Source organism: Larus michahellis, chromosome 3, assembly GCF_964199755.1.
Source record: "Larus michahellis chromosome 3, bLarMic1.1, whole genome shotgun sequence".
Taxonomy (NCBI): Eukaryota; Metazoa; Chordata; class Aves; order Charadriiformes; family Laridae; genus Larus; species Larus michahellis.
Window position 1 is genome coordinate 111,289,748 of NC_133898.1, and position 27,309 is coordinate 111,317,056.

Sequence of the window (27,309 nt, forward strand, 5' to 3'; positions counted from 1 at the left end):
ATAGCTGTCATATGTTATTTTGTTTCAAAAGAATCAGTATTCTTTTCTAAAGTCACGGCAAAACAGAGGCAAGGGAAAAAATTACTAAAGTATCTTATGCATCAAAAAGCTGCCTTAAATAACATTTTAACTGTTTAGAACATCTCAAAGAAGAAACAGGAGCAATTTCAACATCTGCACACAGAATCTCAATCTGGGGCAAACCTCAGTGGATCTGTCTGGCAAAATATAATTATATAATTTATAATTAACGTTACTGATGCATTCAGAAATCCAAAATCATCTATTTCAGGAACGAAGTGAGCAAGTGCATTGATTTCGCTATTCCTGCAGATGGTGCTATGAACACCACAGTAGAAATAGGAAGTTCTGCTTACTCTGAAAAAAATATGCTATACGCTCTGCTTTACCTCACATTTCCTTGATAGTGACAGATTTCCTCCTAACTGCAGTGAAATTAATAGCAAAACTGTAATTAACACCAGAGCTAGAATGCATTCAGTGTATGTAGTGAAAATGCCACTTTGTTATATGTTTCAAAGTTACTGGAAATAGTTTTATGTTTTAATTAAAATTGGCAAGAAATGTGCTACACACAAATGATTAGCCTAATTTTCTGTTATAAACCAAGAAAAAACAGAGAACAACCTCTGTAATTCTCCAAACGGCTAAACTGCATTGAGTGCAGCATCATAAACTACCCAGTGGATAAGGTTGAAACCTGATGAACAAAACCAGTGACATTAAAACTTGCCAGCAGACCTCTTCAGTGTCCTGGCTGTTTTAAGTTTTGAAAAGTAAAATAAATTCACTAACTTATTCTCTTTATTTGCTTCCGCTGTTTAAAGGGTTTTGCTGTTGTCTTTGTATTACGACTTGAAAAGTAATACTTATTTTTTAATATCCCTTCTTTTCTTTGTATTCTTTAAACAAAGTACTTCATTAATACAGGCCCTTTCACACGCAGAGCTATCAGGAGAGTATAAGTAATTTAGAAGAAGATTAGCTGAAATAGTTGAAAGCTTACGTTATACTCTGCTGCTTTTGTTTAAATTGATTTCCAAGTAATACATGCTTTCAAATACTCAGCACATCACTTATGGTTTTCAAATTCAGAAGAATATCTTGTCTTGAGACCTGATTATCCCAGCATTGCACAGTTATGTCAACTTGCTTATACAGGCAATGTAATCTGGATATAGTGAAACGTCTTCACCGCAGAAAATATTTGTTACCAAGATGATGCTGTTAGAAAATATGATTCACATTCATGGTTCAAATGTTGTCTTATGGAACTTAGTCACAGATCAGATGTGTGCCAGCATGATACAGTCCTAAAGCAGCAGAAAGTCCTTTTCGTAGAAAACCGTCATTTTTATCACGTATTAATTTTGTTTCCTCTTTCCCTCCAAATTTCAGAAATTTAATGAATTACGAAAATCAGATTGCAAGGAGAACTAATAGATGAAAAAGACATACATTAATCTCTTTGGAATCATCTTCGTCTATCCTAGTGGGCTTCATTTTAGTGTAGTCCACTGGCAAGTCCCAGCAGTCACCCTCGTTCAGTTGGTAACACCGGTTATTCATCACAGCTTGCCGTTGCGGGGACATTGGCTCCAGTGGTGTCAAAATGGTACAGCAACCATCTCGCTGCCTCTGCTTGTTCATGCTCAGATCCAATGTTCCATTTTCATCGACTTCCATATCAGGATTCTGTCAAAATAAGAAAAATATTGTTAATACGGCTTCACACTAGCAAACTGTTACCTCTCTGTGTTCTTCAATCTGATTGCCTAGCAGAATGATAAAACGCTTTTCCATTCCTGTATAGATTGTAAGCATTGAGCCCCCTCCCACACATAGCATGATGCTGTTACACAACATTAATGCTGTTAAAGTAGATTTCTTCCTGAATGGCTAATCTGATGTTTGGAGGAAGAGGGGAGAGTCTCCAATACCCCTCCTGCCAGCCAGCCACACACAGGTACAAAATTTGGAATGAAAAGGAGAAATCTCTAAAGGTATTTTCTTGTCGTCATCTTTATGCTCTCTATTTATTCTGTGACAGGTGAGTGTCCATGAGGCAACATCTGCATAATTCTTGTTTCCTGACACCTATCTGGATGATTAGAGTAACAAAAACCAGCTAGCATCAAATAATCTTTGTTTCTTTGTTTATTTAACATTAACAGTCAATGCCTGAATAGGCAACGTCAGAAAATTAAACAGGGAGGTAGGGTACCAAAACAAGTCCTTTTGGATACCATTTGCCAATGAGGAAATACATTAAAATTTCACAGTTCCTTCCCTCCAGATGTAAAGGTACTAACATTTCATATATCTATCTTTATTATCAATAAATTTAGGTAGCGTAATAGTTGTGCCAATTTCTGTGGTGACTGCAGTACTGCAAAAAATAGGGTCACTGTGGGCCCTGACTTTCTTTTATAGAAACAAAAAAGGTTTGTCTATTATATTAGTTGAGGAGAAATAAGATAGCTTAAAATGAAGTCAAATTTTAAAAAGCTAAGGACAGATAATTTAAAAATGCCCAAGAGAATCCTTCATCTCTTCAAAAACGAAATGCTCCACAAGAAATTTGGTTCCAAAACTATTGTGAATGCGACTGACTCCTCATATGTCTGACGACTTTCTCTCCTCTGGACTAACAACAGAGCTGCAGAAAAGCACTGTGAATGCAAATCTCTCTTTCTGAATTACTGCCTTTTGTCAGAGCATATATCTAATTGCTGCTATCCTGCTAATTTAATTTAGAAAATAGTTATTTATCTTCTCAAATTCATTCTTTCAGTCTCAATATAGGGTGACACATTAGGAAAGAGGCCCCTTCTGGTTTTGAGACAGAATATTTTTAGCAGCGTATCCCAACCTCTTCCGTCGCGTTGGTATAGAGAACAACTGCATTTATTTACATGCCAGAAAGAGATTTCCCTCTTGAACAGCATTAATGAATTAATATACAAAGCAGCATCTGAAAACAAAGTCACTGGCCATTCTGCCTTAAATCGTGATTATTACTAATACCGACTGCTACAGGTTTAGTTTGTTATGAACGATCAAGGGGCTTTACACGATAAGGGGAAGAAAACCTTTGTCTATATGTAGAAGAACAGAACATGTCTGCCAGCTCAAAAGCTCTTCTATAAGCACAATAAAAATGTTTCCTCTGCACTGCATCTGTCTACTTAGCCATCTAGTGGCCTCCTGTAGGTAACACCGTACTATTTGCTGCTGCATATTACTCATTTCTTAATAGCTATCAGATTCGAAACTTAATGTTTATAATGAAAAAAAATATCTTTAGGTAAATCTTTAATGACTGTTAATAGTGCACCGTTTTTCTTTATATATAAAGCTTAACAACAAAAGCTCTTATTTGTATCTGTATAGCCATTTCATAATATACTGAGGCTGTATGAACATACAGAACATTAGTGACCCTGCACTACTGTTAAGCACATTTAAAGTCACCTGTACCGGAGGATTTGTTCATTTCAAATATAATATGCAGTGACTTAAGAACTGTGGTATCACAGACAGGCAAGAAATTATAACATACAAGTAGCATAGATTTCTTTGTTCTAGGTCTTACAATCTTCGGTTCCGTTTGTGACTTTTAAATGAAAATGCAACGCTAAATATTAATCCTTTCACAAAATGTATGAATCAGACTGTGCTTAGTAAAAAAATCGGTAGTGCAATTAATACCACTTGAGCAATCCAAACATCTTTTATAATTGTAGATCTCACAAGTAAGAGACAAATTAAAAAAAGGAGTACATGCCATCAGTATCATCACTTTATATACCGATCGGGATTTCCTGAGATACTTGTGAGCAGTTTGCATCTTTCTTTTTTTTTCCCCCTCCTCCCTGCTTTAGCAGAGCCACCAGATTATGTTAATTTTGAGGGAAAGGATAAAAAAAAAAAGAAAAAAAGCAAGATGTACTAAAGCTATTCTTCTACCTAACAGGGCCACAGAGCAAGTGCAGCAAAGAGAAATCTTCATCAACAAACAGAATTACTGATCTTTACCCTCGCACAGAGATCCTGAGGCTTAGTGGAGAGGTTCTGAGGCATCTCCCTGCAGCGAGTGGAGAGATTCAGAATAGCTGTAGCAGCCATGTGCGCTGCCTCCATGTCATGAGTATAGTCAAAGCTGCTCTTGCTGCAGGTGCTGCTGGCACTGCTGCCTCCACCACAACTCATGTTGCTGCTGCTGCTGGGGGCATAACTGCTCGTTGTGCTGCTGGTTGGGCTTGAATTCTTACAGTAGCGCTTAGCTGTGGGAAGAAATATGACAAGGATGACTCAAAAGAACGAGCATTCTGCATAAGCGAAGAGAAAAACAAACTGCTGGAGGTGAAATTTATAATGAGCAACAGTAACCGATGCAAAAAAAAAAAAAAAAAAAAAGCCGGCAATAAGAATGGTGGCTGTATTTCTTGATTTCTGCCTGTGACTTTTATATGCTACATATGTGAGTCTTTATGAAATAACCTCCTGTAAATATCTGCATGACATGATCATGAATCGTTCTGACAAACAGGCTGGATTTAGAAAACAATAAAAACACAGAAACACTGCTTTTACCCCACATATATAGTCATACAGAAGGCAGGATCTGCTCGGCTCATTCGTTTTTATTTATGAGGGACAACATAACACTACGGGACCTTTTCACATTTACATGAGGAAACTGTTAATTTGAGGCCTAGACTCCCCACAGCCACTGGAGATCAAGCCCGCTGTCAGGTCTCTGGCCCACAGTGCTACCCCTATGTCCGCAAACACCCCATGCTTCCTAAAAGGTTTCTTCTTCCCCCATCACAGGCAAATATTACAACACTGGCCATCGGAAAGGAGAGGAACACGATGGGATAAGAAAAGTGGTGGTCACGCGTGAGCTTTACCGTGGCTTGCACAAAGGCAGAAGCAGTGGCTGTGCAGATGGAAACAGATAGAAGTGAAACGTCCCCACCTTCAAACAACCCGAGCACCTACAGCTCTCCGCAAAAGCAATGAGGACCAAAGCCACCCTTTGCTGCTCACGCCGAGGACAGTGGCACCCAGCTGTACTCTGACCCACGGACGCCGTGAGCGGTCACAGAAGGAGCTGAGGCACTGACAACCCCCCCGTCCAGCCTGTCTGAATACAAGGCAGCACCATCGCTGCTTTTAAGGAAACATTCCTCGCAGCCAAAAGTATTATAGCAATAATGCAAAACAGCCCCCTCAGCCCACTAATTTCTTCAACCCTCTCCCCAAATAAGGTTGTTTAAAAGTACTTATACAAAATGCAAGAAAGTGTCAGCTTGTCTCCTAAATCTAAAAGTTTATGAATTTTCATTAAAAAAAATGAAAGTCAAGGTCATACATACATGCATATTACAGCAACTACTTCCCCTTAAGATGGAAATGTATACTGCAGAGATCATCCCATATAGCACAGTACAACAATAACCAACTAGCATGCTGATTAGAGAGCTATACAAAAAAGGTCAGGCCCTAGCTAGAGCTCTTCCGTGACGGGCTCCATTTAAATGCCAGACTCTTCAGGTGTATTTGTCTGAGCAGACGTACATACAATAATCTGCTCCCATGAGCACAGCCCATTTGTGAACCACAGGCTGCTTTGGTAGGCAGGCAGGGTTCAAAAGAAGAATCTGAAAGCAAAATACCTCTGCTAGAGCTTATGTCATCTTCCTTTCTCTAAAAAACTGAAAAAAAAAATCATGGCGTTATTTTTACTGTAAAGGAAATAGCGTTTCACTTAATTCATAACAGATGGAGTTTTCTCAGGAAAGCCACATAATGCACAGGGTGTGATTTTTTTTTAAGTGAAGTGAATGCTAAACGTTCATCACATTTCTTTGTTTTGAACACATAGTAGCACTACTCTAGCAGGGTATCCACTAATAATAAACCTGTGAACTATTTCTCAAGAGTTTCATTATTAATATAGTAGTCAGTGGTGGTCATTAAAAATTCAGCATTTATCCATTGTTAGTTTGTAACAGTATCCAAGACACACATGAATTTTCCTATACTTAAGGAAGGAAATAATTGCATAATTCAGTTTCTACTGTGTTAACACAGCAAGCACCCTGTACCACTGAACTTGTCAAATTAGAAATATCTTTCAAAATTCACATGAGCAAATAAGACTTCTGTCACTTGCAAAAAATGTTAGTCTTGTTATAGCAGGTCACATTTAGACAGACGTAAGAGACATACTACATGGGAAATTATATATATGAGAAGGTGTGCTATCAAAAGGGAGGGCAAGAGTCAGCTTTATACATTGGACTAACCATCAGAAAGTCATGCAGGCTCTGATATGGACTCCTCTGTGGCCTTGGTCAAACTATATTATCCCTCGAACTAATTTTCTCTATAAATAGAAAGTTGCTTCTAAAATTTAGTTGTGTTGTGATTCACTCGCAAAGCACTTTTAAGGTGTAAAGTGCTATAAGCATGCTACGCAATTATTAGCTTTTAGATTACCAATATTTTTGGCAAAACTCACTTACAGAGAAATGGCCATGGTTATTTTAACTTTACTGTAGCTGTACATTTTAAGATGAGTCACATAAGCTGGACTGTTCATTTCACGTTAGCTTTTCAGGAGAAACAAAGATCATTAATTTATAGTGAACTAAATCAAGTTGATCTCTAATGAAGGGAAAGCTGCATTGTTTCAATACCAGATAATTCTGCTTGATATACCGCTCAACCCTGTGGCGCCAGGTTTTGGAAACTCTGCAGTCCACCTATGCTTCGTGACCCGGAGTGAAACCAAATGTGGAGAACACCTTGCCCATTAAATAACAGACATGGGTCTAACCAGCTGCATACCCAAACTGTCCTCCCATCAGACATGCCTAAGGGCTGATTACAAAGAACCTCTCAAAGTCTACAGGCTCCTCTTGCTAATTAACAATGTAGGACTGGGAGAGATCTCAACCATGTAAAGGACCAAAGGAAGACATCTGGAGTGGAATTAAATTCTGCCCAGGCACCTTCATCCCCAGTATTGCCAAAATACTGAATGTGTTATGTAAACTAATTACAGTTTCAACACTTTTTCTGACTTGCACAATAAGAGATTCATCTCATCTAACTTCAGATATCTGACCTAGTCATTATAGGCTTCCTATAAAGGTAGTGGAAAAAAATAGGAACTTTCAGGTAATGATTCACCTGAGTGGTTTTAAATAAGTATTTCAAGAGGGGCTGAATTGAATCAGAGAAGTGTCTATCTTTCTCCTTGGATCTGAAAGTGGTGACAAGCTCAGATGTAGGTGCTGATGTTATAAAAGTCTAGATATCGTCAGAAGAATCCCACTCCTAACATTTCCTCAGTGTTTTGATGGAAGGACCCAGGACTATTGGTGGAATGAGAGGAGCTCCTGCCATCACCTGAGCAATAGAAAGAGTTGCTGTCTCCTCTGCCTGCCGTGTCCAGCTGTTCTAATCTCTATTGCTGCATACCATAAGCTCAACATCCAATACACTATGAAACTGGTTTCAAAGGAAAAACAAGCCCACAAACACAAGATTTCTCAAGAATTATCAGAGCATCCTACCCCACAGTACAAAGTATCCATTTTCTGTTTGGTTTTTACTAAAGCTTGCTGGGGAAAAAATCAAGAAAACAATCCAAAGGAGCTATTTATGTTCATGTCACTCACAGTCATACTCTTATGGAACATATAATCCCTTTCTCTGATGATGAAAATACAGTGCTAACTTACAATTAAAAAGGATTGAGACATGAAGTTATTGGTTTTTCATATCCTTAGACTATTTGGCTCATCTTATACATTCAGAAAAACTGAAGTGCTGTTTACTTGCAAGATGCCCCAAAATCCTAGGTTTACTTTCGGGTTTTTCAGATTGGCTTTCCTTAACTAAATCTGCTTGTATATAAACATGTTTGCTGACACATATAACAGATGTGCACTCTGTACCTCTATAATGGCTATAGTAGCAATAATTAATTAGGTTTTTTTACACAAAAATATGAAATCACCGAAAAATACTGCAGTTTTTTGAGGAAAAGTGGCTCTCTTAAGAGAAGAGCCTCTTCCTGAAATCTCATTCATATTCAGTTATTTACAACAACTGTCAGCAAAATCCTTGTCCCATTGAAAGTCAGTGCCAAAACTTTGTCCAATTTCAGTGTACCCAGGATTTCACTTCATCATTCTATGAATTTAGCTGATTTTCCTGAGGAACTTTGGAAAACCTTTGCCAATTTAAGCCAAATATGACAGAGTCATTATGGAATATGAACGATATGTGAATCCTAAAGGTTTCATGAAAATCACTGATAGGGTACAAATTAGGTCCCCTCTTTGGGACCACGTCAGTGTGCCTGTCTGGCCAACCAGCACACACATCACGTGGAACCAGGTACAGCATCTGCCGTCTCCTGCAGAGCCAGGAGTATGCAACAAATCCATAGAGAATTAGCAAACAACCTGTTCCAGCTATAATGGGCTTCAGCTGTTCTGAGTACACAAGAACCATGTATACTTGCTCTACCAGCATGAATCACACATATACCTTGTCCCTCAGCCCCCTCTGGCTCAGAGCAGTGAAACAACCTAGTCCCAATCTTATCTCCAAGTCAAATACCTATTCATATCAAAGGAAGATGAGTGTGCATAAAGACAGTGACATATATCACCTTAGCCTTTCACTATTTAAGGCCACTGTTAAACTTGTGTTTAATGTTACATGTATTTTCTAGTTCTGGTGACTTGGGAAAGAAGGTGGAGTTTGTAATTATTTGCTGAAAAGGGTGTCTTAAATGGGAAAAATATATATCAGTTGCCTTACGCATCAGTAATTTGATCTGAAAATACGCATGCCCACAGAATCCCCAGCAATACTCTGATTATTTCCTTTCTGCAAGAGTAGACAGAGCATACACACAACAGTTAATACCTCATTTGCCTTATATTAACATACACTCATTAGCTTACTAACCACAGTAAGAGTTAGGGCTTTGCCTTTAATAATGTTCAAGCCCTTATTATGATACAGGTAAACAAGATGAGTGTATGAGAGAAGAAGAAAGGGCACTTTTACTCAAAAATATGTTGCCTTTCACAACCCTTCTCCTTTCTGCTGTAGTGTAAGAACATGCCTGTTGATTCTATGAGAAAGCAAAATAACAAAAATACCAGAAATATGAAGGCAAGAGCTGTAGCAATTTTCCCTTTCTCCACTTACCCACTTTTGAATGTCAGAGTCTGTATTCAGGCAACAGCATAAACTGTTCTACCTAGTATATTTATTTCTGTTTTCCTAAACAAAAATCTGACACCTGCCTGAAATTTCCTATGGTAGTCAGTGAATAGTATCAAATATTTAAACCAAAAAATAAATTGTTAACATTCAAAAAAAAAGAAAAAAAAAAAAAGAGAAGAAAAGTTAAAGGCACAGTTTGGTTTTTACATATATATGTGTATATATACACACACCCACACATAATATATATATACACACATAATTGTATTGGTCTGAAAAATTCCTGATGTCCTCAAAACCCTCAATCCAAATCTTCCTTCATTATCCTGCAGTTCATTTTCCTCCCCCTAATAAAAATCCTCTTGCCTGACAGACCCCATCCATTGTCTCCTCCTGAACTGAAGCCACTTTCAGCCTGCTCCTAAATATGCTACTTATGTTAGACTTTCAAGAGAATTCAACAGGTGTATTCATGAGGACAAAATGAGAAGAAATGCCTCATTAAATAAGTAGCAGTGATTTCTGAAGTGCAATGAGATCCAGGTTTTCTACTTCCATATCCCCAAAGAGGGAGTATGTTATCTTTATGGGTTGCTTGAACTACCGTGTGGAAGCGAGAATCCTAATGTGACCCTTGAGGCCAGGTCTCCCAGATAGCAACATAAAGACTAGCTCTATTACTTAGCTTTTATTGCGACCTCAACACATCCCAGGAGCTTAATAGCTGGAGATGTTCACAGTGCAACAATCCTGAAGCAAGCACCGTATAAAACAACGCTTTTCAAGAAGGCCTTTAAAATAGCTTACACATGACAGCATTCCTCATAATACTATATGAACATGAAAACATGTCTCATTGGTATGATGGTTACATATACAACAACACGATTAACTGCAAACTTGTCTCTCATGTATAAGAGTGTGCACCTCCTACCATCATATCCTTTGGGGGATATATCCCTGGATTGCACCTTGGGAGCTATGGCTCTCTTGCCATAGGCATGGTTGTCATAACTGTTATATTCAAACGAAGTCTTAGAGTATTTCTCTAGTTCCTTGGCCAAGTTGGAGCGGGGTGTGGTGGTGGGGACATTGTTTCTGTAGCCATACTGAGGGATCTCCAATTGCTTAACAAAGCACATGGGCCTAGAAATTAAAGATATGTAAAGTTTGTTAGATGCAGTTCAGTTTACTGTGTCTGTGCATAATTTATAGTTCAGACTAGAAAATCTTAGTTATTTCTTGTACTCAAGAGACAGCAATATATTATTGCATTTTCTTAGTTTGGTTATTTTCAGCAGACAAACAATATATATTTTTTTGAACAAAGCCTAGACAAAATTAATTCTAATACCACTAAATGTATCCTGTAGCTAAAAGTATTTTAAAATTCTGTTTTAAAATACTTCAGGGTTTCCCTTTCCCCATGTAATTGCATCACATAGCAAACATTTTCTCTTTTGGGAGATGAATTAAAGAGGGGCAAGCAGACTGACAGAAGTAGTTCGGACAAATTCCTTTAAATGTCAAAAGGGAAAAATAGGATTGGAAGTTCCACTTCATTAATGGAGTTTCCCCTGAATTTCTTTTAACAGAGTTGTATGCAGTTTTCCTGTATGCTTTACAAAGGAGCTAATCCTGTTTCACCCCTCAATATACAAATCCATGTTCATCTTGAGAAATACACAGCAGAGTCTCACAATCTCTGTTGACTTTGAGCTGCTGCCTCGCAGACCCTGCTCACCCTTAAATGCAAGGTTCTGCCAGGAGCTGCGATTTCAGATACACAGATAGATACCTCAAGGAAGGTCCTGTGAATGAATACAGAATAAAACTGCACCAGCTAAATTGCTTTTTTGCTTAGGATCAGGGAGGACAGTCAGGAGAAGCCCTGAGTGATCTCATTCGGCCATTGGAGAAACTTGTGAAATGTCAGTGAAAGAATGCTGCCGTGAACTCCTCCACTGTCACACTGTCTTCTGCATGTGGACACAGAAGTCATCAGCTCTCCAAGCAGGTAAATGAAGGTCAGACCCTGCAAACCTTACCTATATAAGAAAGTGTTATATGACTGGGTCATAGCGAGCAAATGCTACACAGTGCTGCATGTCTACCTACTGTGTTTAGCAGGAGGTAAAGATGATGAACAGCACACCTGAGGTGCTTCTGCTGGAATCAAGAATCATATAATCAAGTCTTTTTTTCTTTTTTTTCTTTACTGCATTTATAACCAGAAGAAATGGAAGGAACATTCATAGGAACATGAATTCAGTCAAGACCAGAAGTATCATCATGCTGACTGACAAAATGGAATGTGATAAATAGTAAGAAACGGACTTTGAATATTATGTTTTTCTGAATGAATTAATTTTCATAGAATTTAGTCAGGATATTTATGTAAAGATCACCCAAGAAATCGTATTAGTCATACTATTGCCTTTGATTTATGTATGCTCGTTCCTTTAGACACTTATTCCTCACAAAATACAGTGGGCTCATTTATACGATGAGCTGATATGAATAATATTTTGATCCTGTCTCAAAATAATCATATTTAGCTAAAAAAATGCAATTCAGATCCTGTACATTCAATGCAAATCCAAAATTTCTGTGGATCACAAGTCCTATGAATTTGATTTCTTTTCAAATAAGAAATTTTAAATGCAGGTGGGATGGAAACTGAGATGAAGACAAATATTCAAGATTTCCTCTTAGAACATCCCTGTCTGCCCATCAGTTGCCTGCATGCAAATATTATAAATAGCTCCCAAGTTCTTCATCTTAAATACTTCAATGACTTAAAGGTAAAAGGGAAGCAGGAGACAAGATGAAAGCATTATTTGAGTTGTCTATAAAACCTGAAATACAGGGCAGGCTCACAAGCAAAGTTAAGATTGCAGCACAACTTCCTAGGGAGTTTGCCAGCAAACCGGATGCTGCTTTTGAGCAGTTGCCTTCTTTGTATGGCATCTGACTTCAGTGGCTTCCCTCTAATGAGCAGTGGTAAAAGTCACTGCGTTTTTGATCTGTCTTTTTCCATGAAGTGAGAAACTCTGTTATTCCCTCAAAGGGTGTTTTTTATTAATAGGTTTTGAAGAACCCTTCTCTAAGAAAACTGTCTGGGATGCTGTATGAAAAATTGTACAATCTGAAACAGGGACTGTTAAGCTAAAGCCCATTAGAAACAATCTGAGGAAGGAAAACAAAGTCAACAGGCATGACAAAAAATCTTCTGTAGATGTGAACCGTAACTCTGTGTTCTTAGCTCTATGCAAAGAGTGGTTTTTGAAAAGACCATCAAGATCAGATGAAGTTTTAAGAGAATATCCAAAGAATGATGTTGATAATACAGTAGAAAACCTTCATTTTAAGGAGCCCTATTTGAAATCTAGAAGACAGCTGAATACTAAGAAACCTATGGGATAAGGAGGAAATTGTGGGAACTAAAGCTGCGGCACTTCCTCCACGCTCTTCAAGGCAGCTGGGAGGGATGTACCTATCCCAGCCCACAGATATCGCAGTATCCATGGAGAAATTCTGCAGCTCTTGGGGCATCATCAGCATAAGGCTGGCACAATCATGCAGAAGTCTAGTTCCTTTATGTGTATCCTTCACCCCTCAGCTCCTTGGAAGTAGTATTTTTTCCACCCACATATCTCAAAAGAGGAGACAATAGCACAACGCTGGATACAGCTTTGGATAAATGCAGAATCCTATATGGATGAAGATAAGGGGTATAATTATGTCATATTGGTTCAAGGTCCTTCACGTAAGAAAATTTAGGATGATTTTCCTTTCTTTCCATCCTTCCTGGCAGTGAGTCGGGGAACACAGACAGGAACAAAGAACTAAGCCTGACCTTATTTTGGAATTTAAGCTATACCTGGCATTTTTCCAAGTGTCCTGCCAAAAGGTGTACTATCAGTTTGGTAATGTAAATAGGGCTTCTGGTTTAATTTAAACTGATATTTACTAGTAAAAGCCTGCTGAAAAAACCAAGACTTACCGGTAAATATTAGTTTATTCCCAAAAGATACCAACTTTTTTCACATTGTTCTTAGACTTTGCACTCCAGCAGTCATCTTTACACCAAACAATGCCTAAGACAAAAATGAGCTTTTCAGCTTTACATGTATTTGCCAAAATAATTACCAACCCTCCCCCATGTAAATTGATTGGGAAATATACACTGTGAGAATTGGATCCAGAAGCCCTAATTCTAACTCTTCTTTAAAGGAGATATATATGTATATACAACGTATATAAATATAAATTCTCAGATTAGGTGAATGTGTGATGAATTCTGCATAATAATAAGTATTATAGTGATTTCTAATACCTTAAAACCCGATCTGATGCCTGGTTTGATTTTGACACATCACAGTTCTGATGCTTCTCTTGAGCTTTAGCCAGTTTCTCTGCTGCAGCAATAGGACATCCAGAGAGGCTGCAATTACAGAAAGGAAATTTAATTGTCTTGTCCTGCGTAGTTTCACATTATAGCACTGATCCAATTACTCCTTCTCCTCCTTAGCCAGCATCAGGAAGAATCTGAAGGAAAAGAGTTTCCAAAAGCTTTTTGGTCATATGTAGTTTCTCTAGGATAGGCTAGACTTCCTTTCTTCTGCTTTCAAAGTTGCATGGTAGATCTTACACCTGCTCTTCTCTGACTGTATGTGGGTAGATTATTCATGGATGTCAGCCAGTGAACATACCAGTAGGAGAGGAGAATATAAACTGGAATCTACTGTGCAGCTCTGCTAGCAGACTTGTGACCTTTACGCATCTACAAACGTTGCCAATGAAATGGCTCCTGAAGATGACTAAATGACACCACAATATAGGCCAAATCTTGCACTGCTTCACACCTCATTCAGTTCCATTAAATCCAATCTTTTTGCAAGGCATATAAATGAGTGCAAAATTTGGCCTTGGGTCTCGAAGTCTACATCTCAACTACGTTATACTTAGTGTTTGGTCATGAATTTCAGCCACTAAAGTGTGTCTTCTAACAGTAGATGATGTAACATGAAAAGAACTTCTGCACTTGAATTGAAATTCAATTAAATTTGCAAAGGCCGAACTATTATTGAAGTGACAATAAAAAGCCTGATTCTTCTGGAAAAGATTTACAACAGGGAAAAATAAATATATTGATGCCAGCAGATGGTGCTCTTAGTGAAGCTGTAAAAACCTGTGACCTGACAATGGAGGGGGTCCTTTCCCTGTCATAGTCTATTGCGTGCTTATGTGACCGCAGCTCTCTGTGTTCTCCACAAGAAAAGAAATTAAAATGAAAGGCAAATCAGTGCATTCCCAGATGTTCCCTTCTCTACAGGAAATAAGGGGGGGAAAAAAAAAAGAGTAAAAAAAAAAGTGAAGCAGAGCAAAATGCCCCAAAAGCTGCAGAAAGAGGCGAGCACAGACTGCAGACTGCTCCCCCCAGCCCTCCCTTGCTGCCCTACTTCTGCAGAGGGGAGAGGGGGCTCTGTGCGGTTTTGGAGTCATGCCAGAGGGCAGCTGCGCTCCGCTGACATGCTCTTCTTCAGACACCTCAAATATTCTAGCAGATATTCAACCAGAAGTGAATGCTGCTTCAAGCAGCAGTAATTCCCACAAAGCCTTCTCAGAGGTTTTTGCTGCATCTACTGGCAGCGTCGCTGCAGAGAAGAAAGGGGTACCAGAGCTTATTGCAGATGGGGTGGTACCCACAAGAGTCTTCTGGGAGACATGCAGTTAATACGAGGAGCTCTAGTAACCCAGAGCTCGATAAGACTGAACATCCACTATCTGCGTAGTACCCTAAGCCTTCATGCTACAATTAACAGTAAAAAATGAATTCGGTAATAGGAACCTTGCATAGTTCCTTTTATCCTCTTACGCACATTTCCTGGATTTTTTTAAAATTGTAAAGAAATAAGCAAGATCTTGTTGTTCTGTGGGAAAATTATAACATGTACTCAAAAGTACAGTAACATGTTGATAATTTTGTTATTTGACAGAATTTAATCAGCAATGTCATCCCTTCTATAAGAATCTATTACTAATCTTAGGAAACTATAGAAAAGTTGCTTTTTCTCTTGATCATCTTTTGTTTGGCTAGAACATTTACAGCTAAAATTTCTGGCTTCTCATTTTTAAATTTAATGAGACATTTTCAGAATGTTTCTTAAACTGGCAAAATTCTCATTCAGTTTTAGCTGCATAAGGACCTTGGGGTTGAGACTGTGGTCAGTAAGAAAGCTACCTCTTAGAATGTCTGTGTACTTAAAATGCCATTTCTCATGTATTAAAGAAATAATTTTTAGGAGTAGGGTGGATTTTGTCATGCACTATAAAATAATCCCTGAAGAGCGTGAAGTGTGAGAACGAGAGCTCTGCCCTAGTCCTGCTGATGTTGGTAGACTCTTCCTTCTCCCTGCGACATACCCGTGAGGAGTCATACCATTCGTTTCATACCACTGCCCTTCAGTTTAATACCAAAACAAAAAGAAAAAAAAAATCCACCCAAAAAGCTAAAGGATGCTTAAAATATCTTCTGTGGATCAACCCATCCGTACTGAAGCAAACGCACACTCGTCCTCCTCAGAAAATACATGAATAAATGTTACTCTTTAAAATGGATAAAGCACACAAAGCACCATCTGTCAATCTTAAGAACAAAACAGCGACACACACACACTCACACCCCCCCGCCAATGGACTGCTAGAAGGGCTGCAGTTCGGAGGCACCGTTCCCTCTAGACTGGCGTCCAGCGACGGCATCCTTACCTTCGGTGGGAATTCCTGTTGCTATTTACGTGGCCCCGGCCTGTGCAGCCTGGTGTAGGACACTTAAGAACATTTTCATGCATGGCAAGAACTTGACAAGGAGAGTAAGAGAAAACAGCAGAGTATGAAAACAAGAAAAAAAAAATCAAATCCCAGTATATATGAAACCATTTTAAAACAAAGCAGGATTCATTAACAACCAGCATTCCTCAAAAATACACGTGACACACATAGCCAATAAAGCCTGATGAGGGAAATAACTATTGTGACCCTATGCTCATTAACACAGGGCAACAGTGAAAGTTATGAAGGTTACAGAACCTATAAACAAATGCATCTCTGGTGCAACAGTGAAGCAGAAGATTTCCAACATCTTCTTCATACAAAAGCACCGAGCAAAGATCAGCTCAACAGTAAAGTGTGAGCTAGCAACGGTCCAATACAAAATTACGGACTAGAAAAATTCTTTCAGGAAATGTATGCATTCATAATGCATAGCTTTATACACACAGTATCAAACTCGACAGCTGAAAATCTGCTCTCAAGTTATACTGGTAGGACACTGAATTATTTGAAACACACCTCAGTACAACCCTGAACAGAATTTCACCCTAACTATAAGACAGCCCAATTGAGCTAGGGGCCAGTTCTGCCCACTTCCACATAGATATGTCATTCATATCTATATGACAAGCAGAATTGGTCCTTTAATTTTTACTCGTATTCTCTACAGATGTGAAAATTGCAATGGATATTTTTTTTTTCATAAGACTAAAAACTAAAAATAAGCACTTAAAAAATTGAGAGATGGCGGGGAAAAAAAAAAAGAAAAGCGTGTAAAAAAGAAATAAGTGGTATAAGCTTAAGCAAGTAAACTGATTGATTTACATCTGCATCCATTGCAAGCTGGATGGAAAACTTACTCCCAAGGCTGCTCAGAGCAGTACTCCTCTAAATCATAAAGCTCATGCTACGAAGTGCCAAATTATCAAGAACTTTTTGGTAACACTAAGAGTTTTCTATGATGTAAGACAGATCTGAATCCATGTCTTGGAGCTGGATGGCAGCACATCACTCTACAGAAAAAGGCCATCCAGCCCTTGCAAAGTTCTGGTTTGCTCACACAAGAACTATTCTGGAAGCCTGTATTTAGTTCTCACTCAAAAAAAGATCTAATAAAATCAGTGAATTCCTTGACTGAGTTAAGAGCTGAATAAAAGCCGCTCAGACACTTGAGAATTTAACCACATATGCTGATTAAAAGATAACCATCATCATCACCCCATCATCAGTGTGCGAAAATGTGAATAGATGCAAAAGCTTAACTCTGAAATTCCTACTATTCAAAGCTGTTCTTGAAACATGCTTCACAAGGCCAACATCACAGGAAAAAAATAAAAAGATGAGCTCACCTTTTTCATTTTAGTAGGTACAAGAGCATGCAAACAGTTTAAAGCTATATTCTTCTTTGATTTACAAAGTCTTCTAAAGAGCTTGTTGTTTACCATTTGTAAAAATGAGAGAACTTTGTTCAACTGAATAAGTATTTGTGTTTCAGAAAATTACAGGGTCTTGCAAAGCAGAGAAATTACTCTATTTGTTCTACTGTATTCAGAGCTCAACCAAACTTCAGCAAAGTTTCCTAAAGCACTTATTCATGACTTTACTTCTGGAAGAAGCCACTCTACCATGAAAGAGGAGACGTTTTATGTCTGCCACTCTTGGGTGTGCTAATCTCCTTCTGCTTTCCTATCCTTCAGAATCTACTTTCCCTTTGGAAACTGGGGACCATTTTAGCCCTGACTGTCTTTAACTTTCGGCTGTTGTACATCCACTGAGGTTAGGTCTATAAGTGCTGATGGCCAGTGGGGGTTTTAGGCCTGTAGGCTTCAATGGAGTAACTCCATTTTAAAATTGGTGTGAAAGAGAACCCGATCTTAGCTAGACGCTTGCCTGGTGTAAATCAGCATAGAGCAATTAGCTTCACCAGAACTATGCCAATTGTATCAGCCAAGGAGGTGACTTCCAGAAATGGAGCCCTCTGCCTTCAGGTGAACGTCCGTGAGCTCATATGGGTGAACCTCCTACCCGGAGAATCCGCTGAAATGGTGGGAAATTCCACCCATGTGACTGACAGGGGATGTTTGCTCAAAATCCTGAGTTGTGTAACTAAGTAAATAGCCAAATTGTTACTTCTAATAATATAAGTTAAATATAAACTATGTTTAAGACACAACAACAACAAAGGAAAAGGGTTGCAAGTTTTTCAAGTACAATTATTCCTGTACAAGACAACAGGGACAGTTGATGTGACATCAGCAAGCAGAAGTAAAAGCAGTGCACATCTTCTGGAAACCTTTTTCTCTGTTGATTGAACACTTCTATTTAAAAATAACCTAGCATTCTAAAAATCAAAGAATACAGCTTTAAAAGTTGTTCTTTTAGTGTAAAAGTTAGTAGAGAATGGAAATGATGGAATAAAAGAAAAAGAATAACACAGAACAGTTGACTAAGTTGAGACAAACCATACTGAAAAATGAAATTAATTTTTTTAAATAAAAGGTTTAAAAAGCATGCTAGAAAAATCTTTGTAGTTTTATCCCCGCTTTCCATGAAACAATGTGAACTTACTTTCTGGAGGGACCCTATCTTTGTGTGGGCATCCTGACAAACTGCGGTGATGGGGGTAAAGCCCCGTTACATGGCCAGTTCCATCACACCCAGGGGTAGGACATTTGCTTTCTTTCTTTTCTGTTCTTGAGGGATCTATAATTTACAACAAATGTGTCAAGTGAATGATGCTTTCATATTTCTATAAGAAGGTTCATTTAATCATGTCATTTACTCTTTGGTAAATGTTCTTATGAAAACTAGAAGAAAAAAAAACCACCTCCTTCTATTTCTTAACACAGTTCTGTCACTTTTATCCCGTTATCTTCTTTTCAGACTGCAGGCTCCTATGATCACAGCAATATCCATTCACAGTGATTGGAAAGTGACCTTTTTATAGCAAAGCCATACCACTGTCAATCAACGTTCTGCTGGCAAGCATCAACTCAAGTGTGTAAGGTCATTTGGAAACTGTTCAGTTGGAGTTTCCCTTCTTTACATTCTTATTTGCCTGACATATTAAGGTCCGTAAACGTACTGTCATAGAAGTTCAATGTCCCAAGAGTAGCAAACCCAGCTCTTTAGCATAATGATTCAACGATTCAGCACAAATAAATCCCTTCGCCAAGGCTCACTGAGGAGACAACTCTTGTTTTCTTTAAATTCCTTATGAAGTGGTAGAAATTATGTAAATAGTCCTTTCTTTTCAATAAATTATGGTGGGGCAAACATTGTAATCAAAATTACCAGAAGTATCACTTACTGTGTAAACATGCATATATAATGCTTGAATATCCATATGCTTAAAAGGCTAACGATCTTTTAGAATGTTGTTGGATCTTCTGTCTACAAATCAATGAAAAGTCTAAATAGACATTTTTTCATCAAAATAAGGTTTTCTGCCAATAATGTAGGGGAACTGCTGATGAGATTAATCCTGAACTAGAACTTTCTCACATACTTCATCAGCTTGTTTCCTTTATACAGAACACCTGTAAAATAACATCCCTACCGTTCCAGCCCAGTACATGATACAAACTACACCTTATCACCTTGACCACATTTGCCAGATTTTGGAGACTATTGCTGATTTTCATCATTCCTTTAGTATTAAAGGAATTCAGTTCAGGATACTCTACCATTTTGGCTGAAGATCAACCAACATTCCCCCTTCTATTTTTTCAGTCCATCCTCCTTTCAATATCCAATCTGAGTTATCCTTGTTTAAGTATTTTATGCTGCTCTTGTCATTACTCTGCTTCAATATTTATGCTTTAATTTCTGGAAAATAAGATTTTGCTACTTATTTTCCATTAGGTCTTTCTTACATTAAATTCCATCCCAGCTTCAACAAATGCAACCCTTGGTACAACCAGTGGTAATTTCAGTACTTGCAGAACTTCACATACAATCCATTTTTTCAGCATGAATCAATACAATCCAGAGTTCACATTCAGTTGTGGACTTATTTTTCCTTGATTTCTCTTTGGTAGCTTTACATCTGTATCTATATATATAAAAGTATATATACTTTTACATTCAAAGTTCTTCCAAAACACCTTCATTTTAGAGAAATTCTTTAGCTCATTGGAATAACTCTCCAGGTCTTAAATCCATTCTTAAATTTTAATGTGATGTTTAAATCTCGTCTTTTGCAAACGGAATCCTGAATTATGAAAGTTTTATTTTACTTAACCTGCATGCTGACTGTAGAACACAGTTCTTTGTTTCATGCTCTTTAACAATAAATGCACATACAAATCTATCTCCAAAGTGCTATACAGTTATCACAACACTCCTGGAAATACCACAATCTTATATGTCAGGAAATTGAAACAAAGAGATCAAGAAGTTAAACCCAAGGCCACAGAAGGAGCAAATGTCAGAGGAGGGATCTGAATTCCTGCCAGATAGGCCTGTGCTGAGACCACTAGAACAGCAAGCCCACAGCTACATACATACACAACTCTAAGCAACTCTTTATGTCAAGTACTTTGGGATGTGTAAAACTATTAGGTAAGTGAATAAGGAATGTAAATGAAATATAAATAATGTAAATATAACAATATTCAAGGACTGCAAAAAATGTAGATGATTAATAGACCATAATGGCTTTTTTGAGACTTTAAACTAGAGGAACTTTAGCTACTCCACATTGTCAGAACTCCATCGAAGTCAATGAAGGTATATTAATTTAGAGCAGCTGAGGATCCAGACACATACATCCTACAGTGTCAAGCAAATCCTCCTCTGTATTCAAGTCTGTGCTTCAAAGTTATAGCATGTATCAGATCCTTAAGAGCCTTTATGGTCTAATGAGTCAGAAAAGATGCTGTATACTATTCTTCATGATTTAAAAACTTGTATAAAATTGTACTTGCACAATTTCCCATTGCTTTTAATGGAAGACATTTGACTAAACTTTCCACAACTTTATACAAAACACTGGATACTCTTTTGTAATTTCTCTTCTGCTAACTGGGAGAAATATTGCATAGTTTCATTTAATTCTGTAACCTTTCCTCACTCCTTGCCACAATGGGAGTATTGCCTGAGTGAATGTTGTCAAAGGACTCAAAAGGTTTTAAAATTCATAAATTTCAGGAGACTGTTTAGAAGGCTTTAAATGGCAGGAAAAAAAATGGTATAGTGGTCCCTTAACAGTTGTTTCAGAGATCTCTGAAAGCAGAACTCCTGAAGCCAGGAGGTAGTTCTCACTGCAAACTTGTGTACCGAAAAAGGTTCCACTCAACCGTACCATACATCTCTGTGGGTATTTTTTCCAGGAGTATTTGGAAGATAATGTGTGTGTTGACAACAAATGCCATAAGCAATTGTCTTACTTAAAGTGTCCTCTCTCAACAACCAGAATGTTTCCTATGTTTTTTAAAGTAAGGAAGGAACAATTTTTTCTTTCTTCCTTTATTAAAAAAGCATAGAATGATCCACTCCACAAAGTTTTTTGGTCCACACTACCACAACATTTAGGCCCTGGCTGGGGTTTAGACCTATTATCTATTCAGCCTGCAGCTCCCAAAAGATAGAATGGTTCAAAGAAGCTCTAGAATTTACTGAAATAGGAAGTCCATACTTTTATTACTGTCAGGAATTATGTAGTCTTTTTAGATACAGCAGATCGATATGCATAAGTGCTTTCCCAGGCATACATAGACGGGAAGGGATGGACAATACCAGAGCTAAAAAGCTCTTGAAAAATTAATATTGGTTTGCCATGTTTTCTGTGGTTTTATTAGAGACATATATTCAAAGGGAAATGTACCTAAAATAGGTCATATGTGAACAACATTTAGAACAACATCCACATGGCTATGCAGTAATACACTAACTAAATAACGTTGTCTTCCCCAAATACCCGAAGTCACTACAGCACTCACTGGACCATATATTTGTGTTTAAAACAAACAAAACTGCACTAAAATACATTGCTGAAGAGGGTTCGATATCAGTAATTTCCATGTTTTTCTAAAAGACTGGTCATTACTTTTCTTTCAGGCTTGCAAAAAAAGATCAAAACATTGCTGGGACCAAGACGTTGTCTGCCTACCTGACTGTCACAGGCAGATCTTTCAAAACAGGGATTTACAAAAAGGAGAAAAATGCCCACCATCTCAGTTGTAGAAAGGAAACCAAATATTTTTACAACAAATATAAGATGAACCCAGTCCCTGTTTAGCATCTCCCAAGAAATGCCACATCCTCAACTTCCACTAAAGTCAATGGGAATCAGGGGTGTTCAATGAGTCTCAGGAGGTATTGAACACTCTATATAACACAGCCCTACATGTACAGATGTAGACACGTTGAAGAGGGGTGTGGTAATATAAACACACCATCACCATGATAATCCCGTAAATTAAAAGGCATTCTAAACGTAACCTTTAGTTTGTTCTTTTTTTGTTCTTTTTTTTTTTTTTTTTTCTTTTGTATTGAATTATGGTCAAGGCAGCACCTTAACTGTTTCCACAATGGAATGAAACCAGTGAAGTGGAATGCACATAAGAAAGAAATTGCTATTGATCTCAGCCCAGGCCACACCATGCCGTGCATAGCAAATGGTTTCCATTACCTTACTATCTTAAGATAATTAATGTGCAGTCACTGCCCCTATCTTACGTTATCGGTCATTCTGATACTGTTCAATTTCTATCAGGCAATTCTACATTTTAGATGGGAGAGGCTTCATCAATAACTGTCATTTGATGATAATTTTATAAATCACGATGCCACCTACCCAATCCAATCTGTAAAATATGCACTTCATAGCTGATTGACTACCTGCTACATAAAACGCCACTCTCCAACATAGTTTGCAATGTAATTCTCTTCATTGTTTTTTAATTATTACTATGAAATATATTAAAAACTTGAGAAAAATCTTTGCCTCTTTCAACATGATCTCTTATTTGTTTTGTTTCCCTGAAAAGTTATTTTCTTAATTTAGCCAAACGATATTCACTGAAATACTGTACATATTTCTAACACTGCAGAATGAATACATTTATTTTATAATCGCAGCATGATGTCATTTTACAATCATGCCATACTACTACAATTTAAATAAAGTTCCCATTTTGTGGAATTAGTAACTTCATTTCAGAAATCTGTGCAAAACTCAACATGTTAGCTCACACTTTCTCATGACATAACATACGGTATATAGAAATATTACCTTTACCATAATATGGCTTTTTGACATGGCCGTCACTGGGTTTAGGCTTCCTGTCATCTCCAGAAAGGTGTCTTGGAGACTGTTCCTCAAATGATCTCATATTATCCCTCCTTCCAGCTTCCACTGCCATTTTTTCTCTCATGGCTTTTGCTCTCTCAGTTTCCAAAGCAATTGCTTTCTCAAGCAGGGTTAAGTTACCTTTTGTCATATCAAACACTTCTTCAGACCTATCTGAAGTAATAGAGGTGGTATCATCGTCTCTTTCATGACAACCATCCTCCTTTGCACAGCTAGAAAAAGTCCTAGATCTGGGGCTCAACTGTTCTTCAAGCCTCATTAGGTTCATCATATCAGAGTAATTCCGGTCTGGTGTTCTTCCTTGGAAGTCATCTTCTTGCCTGACATGCTGACGAGTGTTCATGTTTTGCTGTTGATTTCTTTCCTGTGGGTTTGTCTCACTGAGTTTCCTAGCCAGATCAAAACACTGGTTCCTTAAGCACTCCAAACTGCTGAGACACACCTCTTCATCACTCTCCTCCACCATTTTTTCCGTAAGTCCATTGTTCACAGGCTTCCCTAGCATTACAAAGTTCATGTTCCTATTATCTTGCTGTGAAGTATTGTCTGCATAATTTCTGTCATTAATGTTTTCTGAAAGCACTACACCATGTCCTTGTGCTAATAATTTAAGGGAGTCCACTGTTTCCCTAACAACATCACTGTCTAAATCTAAACTCAGCTCACTTTTCCGACCAATATTTTCATTTTTGTCACTATCATCTTCCAGACTATTAGATGTATTGCTGTTCATTTCTGATTCTGTCCTGGCTCTGTATGCTGCATCCTCTGCAATTTTGCCAAGATTTAACAATGACTTGGCCACCAGTTCATCGTAATTATCATACTCATCATTATTGTTATCGTCTTTTTCTGTGTCTTGCATTATTCGAGTATTGTGACAATTCATTTGATGGTCTTCTGCATAAAAAACAGAAACAAAGAAAGAAACAAAGAAAGAAAGAAAAAGGAAAAGAAAAGAAAAAAGTGGCTACAATTGGAACTGTTGTTGCAATCGCACGGACAGAAAACAAACTGCATGTCAAATATCGTTAATCACACAGCAATTCTATAACACTAAGGCCCATGTGAAGTGAATTTCTCCATAGTCCATAAGGCTATTTTTGTTTATTTGTTATTCACATGAATTTCTTTCACAGAACTGATAAGAAAAAGGCAATCAAAATGCTAATTACTACTACTACTAAATATTATGGCATAAATACTTATGTTTCTCTTTTCACTTCTATATTTGCAGTTTTATGGGGGTTATTACAATCATATTACTAATATGACATAATTGCCTAGGTTTCCAACTTATCCCACTCCTCTAGTTCCTGTGAACATGGTAGATGGCAAAGGAGTGAGTACTACTGGATATATTCTCTTACTGATGAACGCCATTCACCAAAAGAGAAAGAATATACACCGAGCAGGAAATTGACACTTTTTTTAACACCACACACCATTAACACCAGATAATCAATAATGCAAAGATCAAAATGGCATTTTACTTAGTGGATCCACCAGTAGAAATCAAAATCTCTCAGTTTAACTTTGCAAACTGTGGAGAAGCAAGAATTTTTAAGGAGTTGTTACATGAAAGGAAGACAGAAGCAATTATATGCGCAATATAATTTTAAGTAAATATGCTAGCCCAAATTATATGGTCACACATGTATGACAGGACTGTTATCTACTGTCCTATGTATTGTAACATAATGGTGCAGTGTTACCACGTTTTACTTAGCTTTGTTTTAGCAACTGTTGAATAATAGAGGGACACCTCAATAAGATGCAGCCAATGTGAGGCCCTGAGGGTGAGATTCATCTCACCTAACTTTAGACATGAGCAAGGCAGGCATCTACACCCGAGTACGCTATTCGATGTTCTCATCCTTAGTCAGTAAGAGAAGCAGACATTAAGGATACAGTCCACCTGATCTGGTTAAGATATCTTCTTGAGAATAAAATTAATAACTACTAGAAGTGCCTATTTCTCTTCATTGACAACAAGGCGCTCGGAATAGATGCCTACCTTAAAGATATCCATAATCGGTCAGATGAATATCAACCAGAGAGCATTTTCCTGATATCTCATGTTCACTCTGAAGTTATGTCATTCTTAGACCCATTCTTAAAACAGATACACATTCATTATAACTTACTAATTAACGTCTCATAAATTATATTTTGATAATTGACCACTCAAGCAATATTTAAATGTTTTGCATCACAACTGGGAAAGAAAGTTCCTAAATCTGTCATTACATTGACATGCTAGGCCAGTTTTTCAGCTGGTGCAAATTGAAAGAAAGCAGTAGAGCTAGGACAATTAACACCTGCTCAAGAGCTAGTCCATCAACTTCTGATAGCATCTTTTCAGCTCAGATGTATTTTCAACACTGATACACCTAAATATGTAGGATTTTTCTGAAGTGTGACTTTTGTGTTTTTGGTTAAACAAACCAAAGTGGGAAATTTCAGGTAGTAGGTGGCTTGTACGCTAACATTTTGATGATAGGAAATAATTTTTGACTAAAATATTTTTATGTCAGTGGACAAGATAATAAATCAGAGTTTTAAACACAAAGCTCAACAGCACAATAATTAATACTTCAGCCACAAGATAGTATTCCTTCTACACAGTGGTTAGGGATCCTGGGATGATAGTAGGCTGTAGTTAAGCAGCAGAACTGGTAGATGACTAGGCTATGTCTATGGAAAAAATGCTTTAATGGTAAAATATTATATATTATCTACTTGAATACAGCATGAAGGCAATTAATAGGATAATAATAGACTCTATTATCATAGGTAGTTAATAAGGTAATTAATATGGTAGTTTTACACGACAAGATATTCCACATCAATAGCGGGTTACCTATTTATCATCAAAGGTGCTTTAACTTTAGTTGCTGTTTTTCTCAAGATAATCGTAATTCATATTTACGTTTCAGTCCCTCAAAAATTAAGTAGATGAGTACCATATTTTCAGTGTAAATAAGGGATGCCACTTACGCTACCTATTAGAAAAATTTCCATCTTGAATGACTGCATAGAAGTAGGTAGTTAAGGATTACTGGATAATTAGTTTTTGCTATTTGAAAAGAAAATGTTTTAAAACACTAATAATAATTTTCTAAAGTGAAATGTACAAAAAATTCCCACATCATTTAAATATTAAGGATAAAATCTGATGCTAAGAAGACTATTCAGTAGAAACTGCTGCTTTTACGGGGTGCTTCTTGTAACTTTCTCTGATGGGCAGTCAGATGTAGCAGAAGGAACATCAAAGTAATTAAAGAAGCAGTGAGCTACAGCTCCAAAATTGCCAGTGCCTTCAAGTTTAGGATGAGATATGTACAAACACTGGTGAAATCAGTCCAAATCTATTTCTAACGGGATACTGAAACAAGGAATAGGAAAAAAAAATATTTTCTCAAGCTATCCAGAGAACTGTTCAGGTACGCAGTGACTATTGTAGGCCGACTTTTGAAATGTGAAAAGTTTCAGGGCCTGTTTGTTAAAAAAGGGGTTTTGTGTTTGTTTTTACATGAATGAGGGTCATGTAAATGATCACCAATGGGAGGAATATGTCATACTTTGCCTCCACAACAGTGAAAAGTCAAAATATGAATCACGTACTGTGTGAGTGAAGACATGTAAATTCCTTTTGAGTAGGTGAAGCTGGGTGAAAGCTGTAACTATAATATTTTTTATTCTGTTTGTTTGGTTATATCCTTTTCAGTTCTCCTGCCCGTTCAATCCTAAAAAGAAGAAGAAAAAAAGGTGGTGGAGGAGAAGAAAGTGTAAAGCATGAATGCCGGATGAGAGAGGTAGGAAAACAAAATATTTTAATCAAGTTTCATTCCTCCTCTTTTAATCTTTGGCCT

General features: G+C 37.6%; 1 protein-coding gene across 30 annotated transcripts in view; it reads right to left on the reverse strand.

Annotated features, from left to right (window-relative positions):
• Positions 1 to 27,309, reverse strand: part of MYT1L (myelin transcription factor 1 like) — a 317,723-nt gene that overhangs the window by 63,420 nt on the left and 226,994 nt on the right. For 12 of the 30 annotated variants that reach the window (XM_074581742.1, XM_074581740.1, XM_074581737.1 and 9 more), the window contains exons 7-13: positions 23,357 to 24,334; positions 18,688 to 18,822; positions 16,057 to 16,147; positions 13,625 to 13,732; positions 10,220 to 10,431; positions 4,060 to 4,307; positions 1,480 to 1,716 (exon numbers count right to left, since the gene is read on the reverse strand). In XM_074581742.1, coding sequence (XP_074437843.1) covers positions 1,480 to 1,716; positions 4,060 to 4,307; positions 10,220 to 10,431; positions 13,625 to 13,732; positions 16,057 to 16,147; positions 18,688 to 18,822; positions 23,357 to 24,334 — 2,009 coding nt within the window. The remainder of the gene's footprint in view (positions 1 to 1,479; positions 1,717 to 4,059; positions 4,308 to 10,219; positions 10,432 to 13,624; positions 13,733 to 16,056; positions 16,148 to 18,687; positions 18,823 to 23,356; positions 24,335 to 27,309) is intronic. The other 18 variants (XM_074581746.1, XM_074581745.1, XM_074581759.1 and 15 more) reach the window with 7 other exon arrangements.